Source organism: Anoplolepis gracilipes, chromosome 8, assembly GCF_047496725.1.
Source record: "Anoplolepis gracilipes chromosome 8, ASM4749672v1, whole genome shotgun sequence".
In the NCBI taxonomy this organism is placed as follows: domain Eukaryota; kingdom Metazoa; phylum Arthropoda; class Insecta; order Hymenoptera; family Formicidae; genus Anoplolepis; species Anoplolepis gracilipes.
The window spans coordinates 10,000,068-10,010,164 of record NC_132977.1 but is presented as its reverse complement, the minus strand read 5'-3'; the positions used below and the strand labels follow the sequence as shown (position 1 = coordinate 10,010,164).

At 38.9% G+C, this 10,097-nt stretch overlaps 1 protein-coding gene across 3 annotated transcripts; it reads left to right on the top strand.

Annotated features, from left to right (window-relative positions):
* Nucleotides 1–368: 368 nt before the first annotated feature.
* Nucleotides 369–9,869, top strand: Htk (AT-rich interaction domain hat-trick). 3 transcript variants are annotated; one of them, XM_072898436.1, is made up of 8 exons: nucleotides 369–583; nucleotides 2,085–2,524; nucleotides 2,598–2,843; nucleotides 2,935–3,139; nucleotides 3,270–8,043; nucleotides 8,172–8,312; nucleotides 8,531–8,612; nucleotides 8,945–9,869. In XM_072898436.1, exons 1-7 carry the CDS (start codon nucleotides 578–580, stop codon nucleotides 8,572–8,574), a joined length of 5,856 nt encoding a protein of 1,951 aa, XP_072754537.1. In that variant the 5' UTR covers nucleotides 369–577; the 3' UTR covers nucleotides 8,575–8,612; nucleotides 8,945–9,869. The 3 variants fall into 3 exon arrangements, with proteins under 3 accessions (XP_072754537.1, XP_072754538.1, XP_072754536.1); XM_072898437.1 differs by having other exon boundaries at nucleotides 2,085–2,515; nucleotides 8,531–9,869; XM_072898435.1 differs by having other exon boundaries at nucleotides 8,531–9,869.
* The last annotated feature ends 228 nt before the right edge of the window (nucleotides 9,870–10,097 follow it).

The following is a 10,097-nucleotide window of genomic DNA, read 5'->3' as shown; positions in this document are numbered from 1 at the left end:
GAATTATTATAACATCTTAGCTAAAAAGAGACAGAGATCCAACCAATGCTACATGTGTCTCCCTCTAATTTGCGGACACGATGTTTTTTGTTTGAAACGGGGAAGGCTCGCTCTAGTATGTGTAGAGCTCAGTGATATATATATATATATATATATATATATACATACTTTCTTTTTATATTTATTCAGAATTGATTACATGATTGATTTTTCAAAAATTCCTACATAGTTTTTCGAAACGATCTAGTAAGGGGCCAATGCGGGACCTTGTTCCATCTAAGCTATCTACTTCATTGATTGCACCTTTGACGCGCATGCGCGGAAAGGGCGCTCGTCTGACAACACTGGAGAATCTTGTGCGCATCCGCGCTGCCATTCGTGTTGCCGAGCGTCGAGGAGTGTCTGCTTTCTCGAAGCGGGTCAGTCTGCGTGTACTGCTGCACCGTATATAAATCATATCGGTTGTTACAATAGTGAGGACGATGTGAGACCGCGGGTGGTGGGTTTATTTTCGATGTGCATTTCGTTAGTGCATTCGATCCATACTAGAAAGGTTCGCGTCGTCGAGCTCTAGAAGATGCTGGTGAGTAAACAGGCGGGAGAAAACGTAGTGCGACGTAGGGAACAACAACGGTAAACGATTTCTTTCGCTTCGATGACGCACGCGTATATATAAATATGTCTCTGCGCGTGTGATTTTATTCTCCTCGTCTTCAGTATTCTCGTGGGGAATCCGTTATGACATACGTTGTGCGTCGCGCGGTAACGCATCCGCGCTTTTTCCGTTTCTCCCTCCCACTCGGTCTTTCTCTCTCGCTCACTCGTTCGCACATTCGCTCTGTCTCTGCGCTTTCTCTCTCTCTCTCTCTCTCTGCTAGTCGGAGACAAGTCCGAGTGCGAACGTTGCGGATCTCTTGCCGGGCAGAACGCTCGAGCAGTTACTCGGGAGAGTGCTCCGTAAAATCTGCAATTTTTTTTTGTCCTTTTTTATGTTCTTTCTCGTCGCGGAAACTCCGCGACAGATACTTTCTGAGGCGTGAAAGGCTCTACGGAATGCCTGGAAGCGTCATTGAAACGACCGTGACTATCAAACACGCAAAGTTTGTGTTATCATTGTTATTCATTTCTTTTAACTGCATATTTTTTGGATTTTCATTCTCTCGCGCAAGCATGTAAGTTAATTTGATTCTTTTAATTTTACTCAATTGACACATAATACATATACATATATATATATATGTATATTATGTACATGTATATTATTTACATTACAATTTTTTTTGAAATTAAAACAAGAGATGTAAATAAAATCAATAGAACTTAAGATACTCAGGATAATTGAAATGGATAAATGGAGAACTATAGATTATAATGTAATCTTGTTGTGTTTTATTGATTTAAAAAATCAATAGTAGAATTTTAATTGCTTTATTTTAAATGAAAAAAAAACGTTAAAAATAAGGCTTAAAATACATTTAATATATAATTTATTATAAAATATATTAGAGATACATACATATGATAAAACTTTTTCCATTATTGATATGTTAAATATTTTACTATCGCAATAATCAGTGTTCAGGAAACACTTATTATTGTAATAGTAATTATTCTTATAGACTTCAGAAAGAAATATGTATGATTTGTTTAGCTTATACAAAAAAATAATTATATAAATATTATTTTGCATTTGTATAATATAAAATTGAAACAAAATTAATACTTTTGTAGACAAAATGTGATGAAATATAAATTATTGCGATAATATTAAAACTTAAAACTAAAAAAATATGAAATTTTATTTTAGAAGAAAAGAGGGAATTTATCTTTTGTTTTACTATACTGTGTGTATGTATCTTATAATTTAAATTAAAATCTAATATATATACATTGATAAACATATTAAAATGAAAGGGAGTTACATAATATATAATGTATAAAAATAATAAATATTTCTATACTTTACAATTGCTTGTTAATGCTTGTTACTTTTTAAACTTGCATTACAAGTTTTGATATGAAATCATTGTTATAATATTGAATTTAATACATTCACGTATAAATTAAATTTAATGTCATTACAGGGAGACGATCCACCGTCCCTATCGGTGGGTACGGAAGTTAGCGCTAAGTATAAGGGTGCCTTCTGCGAAGCAAAGATACGTAAGGTGGTGCGATTAGTAAAATGTCGCGTGACTTATAAACCGCAAGGTTTAGGAACTGCAACTCTTAGCGATGATCTAATAAAAGGCACTTTAAGAGTAGGAGCTTCTGTTGAAGCTAAACATGCAGATCGAAAAGAATATGTTGAAGCTACAATTACTAAAATTCAAGACTGCAGTCAATATACTGTAGTTTTTGATGATGGAGATATTACTACGTTAAGGAGAACTGCGCTTTGCCTAAAAAGCGGGCGGCATTTTGCAGAGAGTGAAACGTTGGACCAGCTTCCGTTGACTCATCCAGAACACTTTGGAAATCCTGTAATCGGGGGTAGAAGAGGTAGACGATCAAGGCAAGCGCAGTAAGTGCGGTGGAGAAGTTTGGTTTTAAAAGGCCTAATAGTTGTTTAACGCCATAAAATTTTTATAAAATAGGGATGAAAGCAGCGAAGATGAAGACAGTCCACCGCGAGGCACTCATGATTCTACCTCCAGTGGAGGTACAAAAGAGGGAATGGAAACTGAACCAGAGATCGGCAAAGTGGTTTGCGTGGAACTTGGTGATAAAAAGAAGAAGGATAATTGGTTTCCAGGATTAGTAGTTGCCCCTACTGCTCAAGATACAGTAAGAATAAGAGTGAGGGATGATTACTTGGTCCGTTCGTTTAAAGATGCGAGATAGTAAGTGAAAAATCTTCGTTTTAAAAATGATTGCTATTGCATTACATGTATATTGTATAAATATTTATATACCTTTTTTTATCTCTTTAAGTTATACAGTACCTAAAAAAGAAGCCACAGAATTCACCAAAGAATTGGTTAATAAAGTTGAGAACAGTACACTGAAGGTTGCAGTGGAGAAAGCGCTTCTATTCTTAGAGAAAAATGAATTACCACCTCATTGGGATAAAGATTCTCTATTTGGGCATTCCGTTTCCAGTGGAAATAGTGATTACGATGGAGAACTTGACTCTGACGTAAGTTGTGTCACTTATTTTTTTGCACTTTTATTTTTATTATTATTATTATTATTATATAATAATAATATAACTTAATTATTATTATATAATAATAATTAATAGTTATGAGAAACATGACTTTTTATAGAGTTCAGACGATGAACCACGTGAGGAGAAAGATCATTTTGTGGCTCAACTGTATAAATTTATGGATGATCGTGGAACACCTATGAATGTTTGCCCAATGATCGGATCCGAAGATATAGACTTGTATAGGCTTTTCCGGGCTGTTCACAAATTGGGCGGCTACAATCGTGTTACTAATCAAAATCAATGGAAAGCCGTAACGCGACGACTTGGTTTAATGATGCAAAATTCGGGGCCCTTGTATAATCTAGTAAAACAGGCTTATAAGAAATATTTGCATCACTTTGAAGATTTTTATAAAAAATTAGGGTGCACCATGGTAAATCATCCGCGAAGTAGCACGCGTAAACAACGCTCTGGAAGAAGTCTAATCCGCGATAAAGACAGAAATACCCCTGTACCGCCACAACCACCACCGCAAGTAAAAAGTGACAAGGATGAGGATGAGAAGAAAACTGTAGATGAAGAGAAGAAGGAGAAGAAAGAAATTAAGAAGGAACCAGTAAAAGAAGAGGAGGTTGTAAAAATAAAGAAGAAAGAAGAATCCGAGGGGAATGATAGTAGTCAGGAGAGTGATGTAAATATAGAAGGAGATGTTGAATCATCATCTAATAATGAAAAATCGCAAAAATCAACCGTGCAAATTCCTACGTCATCCCCTATTTCTATTGCTGCATCATCAACAGCTGCATCATCTAGTCGAGCCAAATCAAAAACTAAAGAAGACACTAAGAAAAAGACGGCTGAAAAAAAGAAGACAGAAACTAAAAAGCAAGAAAAGAAAGATGATAAACTCAAGGAAGAAGAAGCTACTAAGACGAGATCCAAAGCGAAGGATGATACTGTTAAAAATAAAGGTGCTTCCGAAGGAAGAGAGACTCGAACACCGTCCAGAGAAGGGGAAAAGAAAACTTTATCAAAACAGCGACGATTAACGGACGAAGAATTGAAAAGACGAGGAAGGAAACGCAAAGAGTATGAAGCGGAGAAGTCGCGCGCGGATGAACAACTTACGGATATTGCCCCGAGCTATAAAGGTCCCGTAGAGTGTGGCGATAAATTAAAGGTATATTATGGCCCAACGCACGAATCCAAAGTTACTTACGAAGCGAAAGTTATTGAAATTGAAAAGGATGGTCCAGAACCGATGTATCTTGTACATTATACAGGCTGGAATACGAGATACGACGAGTGGATTAAAGCATCTAGAATCGCCCAGAATTTTACACAAGCTCAAGGTAGAGTGAAACGTATTAAGGCTACTCCTAGGCCTCAAACTCCTAGCACGAATCTATCGAACAACATCAGCAATAAGATGAAAGGTACTTGCAATTCAGGCGCTAATGCATCTCAGAGTCGTCGCCGAGCGCAAAGCGTCGCTCCTACTTCCAATAGCGTTGCTCAGTCTGGTCCGACGTTTGCGAAGGAAATTAAGAAAGAAGAAAAGGAGAAGGACAAAGAAACGATGCAACCGACCAGATCCACTACTCCACTCTCCATTGCCAGCTCTAGTTCCAGAACTAAGAGTCCTGCCACGCCTGCTAACAGACAAACCAGGACAACCAGAAGCGCAGAGCTGTCTGGCATGGAACATCGGAGGCGCACCAGAAGAACTTCGGGACATACGGACATATCTGTCGCGTCGGAAACCGAGGACAGTGAAGCTTATGAATCTGACACCACCGAGACTGAACAGACCAAGACAAGAACAAGAGGTACGGAGGAAAGAAAACGGAAGGAAACACGTAGCAGAGCGGAAGAGAGAATTAAAGCGGAAGACGTCAGTGATGGTGAAGATGACAAGGATAATCTGGATGAACCGCGTAAAGGTAGACGTTTGAGAAGAACTCCCGGCAAATCACAGGGTATTAAATCAGAACCTGATAGCGATCAGGAGGAACAACCAAAAGGTCGCGATTTCGATCTCAATCAGATACGATCTGAACTAAAGGGTTTCGACAAAGCGGTTAAAGAATTGGTCAGGATAGAGCCTGAGCCCGAGGATGATATCAAGCTGGAAGAAAAAGAGAATGTAGTCGCGATCACGGCATCACCCAAGTTGGAAAAAACCGTCGAAACTCCGAAAGTGGAAACTGTCGAGACGAAGGTGGAAAGCACGGAAGACATATACGAATTTAAAGAACCGGAACCGTTCGAATTCGAGGTAAGGAACAAGAGGGACACGAGCGGTGAGAAAGATAAATTGAAGAAGAGGATATTTGAGGATGAACCTAAAAGTCCGAAGAAGAAGCAAAAAACGCCGATTGCGATGCCGGTATTGAAAGAGACGAAACCATTAGAACCGCCGGATAACGATTCTCGAAAGAAACCGAGGAAATTGTTCGGTAAGAGATCTGACGATGTGACTGAAGCGACGGTGGCGGCTGCTTCTGGTAGCAAACCTACTCAGATCGCATCGTACATGGCGTGCGAGGATGTTTTTAACAAGTTTTGCGAATCTACGTCGTCGTTTAATCAACTGAAATCAATGACTACCGTGGAGGAACTTCCTAATAAGATGTCCGGCTGTTTAAGTCTTTTGTTCAACGATTTGCCGGCAGATGATGAGGGTACGCGCGATGATTCGGAAGACCGTTTAATAATATCAGAAACCGAGGTATCGGAAGCGGAACAAGATAACGTGTTTACGACCTATCAACAAGAGATTCAGTTCCACAACAGCAGCGAATTAGCCGACGTGACCGAGTCTAAGAAAAATGAAACGAGCACTGTAAGTGAATGCTCGAAAGAAGAAAGTAGCGCGATAGTTAGCATAAATAATAGTAACAAACCCGTTAATTCGTTGGATCAAAAACAGAATCAGATCAAATTGTTACCTACAGCTGGGCAATCACAATCGGAATTGAGGATGCTGGACACAAAGCTGCTCGATATCACCCCGGTTCCGTCGCCGATCGTGACACCTCCGGCTCCCATAAGCGCGAGACTGCCGGCGACGTCTACGATAGAGGAGAAATTATCGGCCGCTGCTATGGCGTTTCGAAATAAAACTAAAGACGCCAAAAAGATCTTGGACGAGGACACGTCCGATCATGTACGCAAGATAAGCAAAGATTCGTCAAAGAAATTAGACGTTTCACAAAGAAACAAAGATGTGGATCGCGGTATTACTCTGGTCGAAATAGATGACAAGAAACGGGAACAGGAAGATATTAATGTGAAAGATCCGTGCAGAGAGATTATGCGCATGACGATTAAGAAAGAGGAAGAGGTACAACAATTGAAGCCAAAGAAAGAAGCAGAACAGAAGAAATTCAAAGAGGAAGCAAAGAATGTCACTGAGCACAAGACCAAGTTGCAAGAAACCACGAGGGACGAAAGCTGGAAAAATGTTGAGAACGAGAGTGCAAAACAGTCTGAAGAGGAATATAATAAAGTGACCGATCAAAAGGAAAAAGATAGAATTGAAAATCGTAAAAAACAAATTAATCAGGATCATATTATAGATTCCACGGATAGCAGTGATTCGGAACAGAGACTTGTGATAGATAACGAGGAATCGCAAGACGTTAAAGTACCGACGTCCAGCTTTGACGTGAAGTTACAAGCGGAATTGGATCGTATACAGAGTACGCAAGATAGATATGCGAGAGCACAGCCCTCATTGAAAATTTCGCAGAATGTTCAACATCAACAGCAGCAGCAGCAGCAGCAGCAGCAGCAGCAGCAGCAGCAGCAGCAGCAGCAGCAGCAGCAGCAGCAGCAGCAGCAGCAGCAGCAGCAGCAACAGCAACAACAACAACAACAACAACAACAACAACAACAACAAGAGTGTGCAGAATTCAAGGTCGACGTAACACCGGTTTCAAAGACGGACGAAGAAGGTGAGACGATGAATTCGCTGCTGTGCGAAGAGGAGATACCCGGCTCACCGGCTCCGCCGTCCGAGAGCATCGAACAAGTCAATGTCGGTCCCTCGTGTAGTCCGCCCAAGAGCGAAGTTACCGAGAGCAGCATAGTACTGATGGAGATGCCTTTTGCGAGCGCACCAACCTCAGGCCAAAGCACGACGAGCAGCAGCAGCACTGTCGCAACCCTCAGCATGGCATTGCCAAAGACTGTCGAGGCATCGATACCGGTTTCTCTGCCGATGCAACAGAACGCATCTTTAAGCATGCGGCAGCCACAGCAGCAGCCGCAACAACAACAACATCAACATCAGCAGCAACAACAACAACACGTACCGGTTCTGATGCCGCCACAACGACGAGAGAGCAACGAAGCTGCGCCGGTGATGGACAACACGCCACCGACCACCCCCGATTCGAGTATATCTAACATCTCGGGCTCGCCCAGAGAGGAGAGAACCGGTGGCTCGTCACCAATCTCCGAAGACAACATCAAGCTCAATCGCGACAGCTCCGAGCCAGATAACGATAGCGCCGGCAAAGGCCCAGGTTTTAGTGAAGACGATACCCTGCCGAACTCCGAGAGCAACTGCGCGGATAGAATTCTCAAGCCGCCCGCTAAACGCTCGACTGACGACATGCAGTCGCCCAAGAAGCGTAAGAGAAACCGGAAGCACTCGGAATGTGGCGCCGGCGGTGGTGCCGCTATACCGAAGAAACCCGGTAGACAGAACGGTAGACACGGTAGATATGGAGCTGGAAGTGACAGCGACGACACCAGCGAAGGATCTAATCTTTGTATAGTTAGTAACACGCCGACGAGTCACACCATCACCAGCGAGCTTACGAGTACCTACTCGTCGAGATCACCAAGACCGACAAAGTACAACTTTTACGTCGAATTAGGTACGTTGGTGGAAAGCTGATATTTGCGCGTTATGCTAATTTGATTGCATTTTAAAAACATCAAAATTTTCGTAGATCTAATTAGTTTTAATTGCATTTTTTTCAAGATAATTATTAAATTTTCGCAGATCCTGAATTGGATGGTAGTCAAAGGATAGCCGTGTTACAGCAGAAATTAACTGATTTGCGGAAAACGTATAATGCCGTGAAGGTAGAGCTCGCCGCTATAGAAAGACGTCGAAAGAAACTACGAAGACGGGAACGAGAGGGTAAATAATATATTGTTGTCTTTCGTTTATTACTATATAGTTTTTATCTTATTTCCTTCGCAAACTACCGTTTGCTAATATAGATTATAAATACACACACACACATACAAAAGATTTAAAAAATTTAATGTCATATGATTTTTTTATTTGTCACATTGATATAAAAATTAATATAAATATATACATATATGTAATATAAATAAAACGTTTCATTCCAGCGATGAAAGCAGCTAAAGCAGAAATGCAGCAAGCTTGTTCGTGATAAGCAGTGTTGAAAAAAAATCATTCTTTCCTCGAATAGTAAGTGGAACTTTCGTATTTGACTTTCAGAAATATTAATATTAGCAATCGTCAACACGGGCATCATGCAATCATGACAACTTTTATCTACGTACATCTCGTTTAAGTAATATTTGCCTCTGCACACTTTCTTGGTATTAATAAAATTTGTAGATATAGTTTTAAGATTTAGAATGATGAGGATGCGTTTGTCAGAGCGATACACTCATATGATATATATTGTACATTATATTTCGTCAAGTTTCGTCATTGAATGATCAAAAAATTTTTATCCTTTGTCACCTGCTCAGATGCAAAGTACAAATTATCAAAACTCACGATCATTTTTTCAGGTATTATTCATTTTTCTTTTCTCGTTAGAAAAAATGAGTGCTATCAATAGTTACATATGTTATTGATAAAGACATCTTGGGAACAAATAATTAACTAAGCTGGCTGTCATTTCCGTTTCTCGAACACATGACCACGTCGGTTGCGGTTGAGCTGTTTTCACAAGACATTGAAAAAGACAAGGTATATAAGCAAAATCTCAGATGACATCGTGTATGTGTATTCTAGTGTTGTAGGAAAAAAATGTGTAAATATTAGAGATTAGACTAAAATTGTGAAGCATTGGGATTATACGTCACGCGTGTGTACGTACATATAAAAAACTCTTGTTTAAATAATATAAATAACGTTGCAATTTTTCATTTTGTGATTCTAGAAATTATGAGCAATAGCTTCATGTATAAGCGTGAAATGTAAAGGAAGGAATGTTTGTATTGCTATTTTAATTTATGTACATAACATAAAGATGGTATTATACTTGTAAAAGAAAAGAAATAATTTATATATAGACACATGTAAATGGATATCGATGCTCTCGATAAAGAAATAATGTAAAACAATATTGTTTTTTTCTTTCTTTCGTTTCTTTTCGGTTGTATGCCAATTTATCGTGAATGCAGCTCAACGATACTAATAGTTTCCATGTAATATTTACTTGTGTTTCACATTATTAAATAACTATTATTTACTCATCGATATCCTATATCACGATTGGATCAGAGATGCATTTATATTTGTATTTCGATATATGTATATCGAAATGCATCAAGATACTTGCTTATCATTCGTCTCATGCGTCCTTGGATTCGGCGACATGTATAAAATTGCTTGCAGAAGAACGACATTTACATCTAAAGCGGTATTAATGCGGAAAAAGATTTTCAATAAAGGGACTGTTTAATAAAACAGTCGACCAGCATGTCTATACACGCTTCTCTGCGACTTTTATTTAAATTTAATAATCTGTCACTGCAGATATATATTAAAAGTAATATATATATATATATTTGATACATACATATATATATATATATATATTCGATACATATATATATATATATATATATATATATATATATGTATGTATGTATGTATGTATCGAAGAGCGCTTAAAAACAGATATTTAAAAATTAGATAAAATGATGTAGAAAAGAA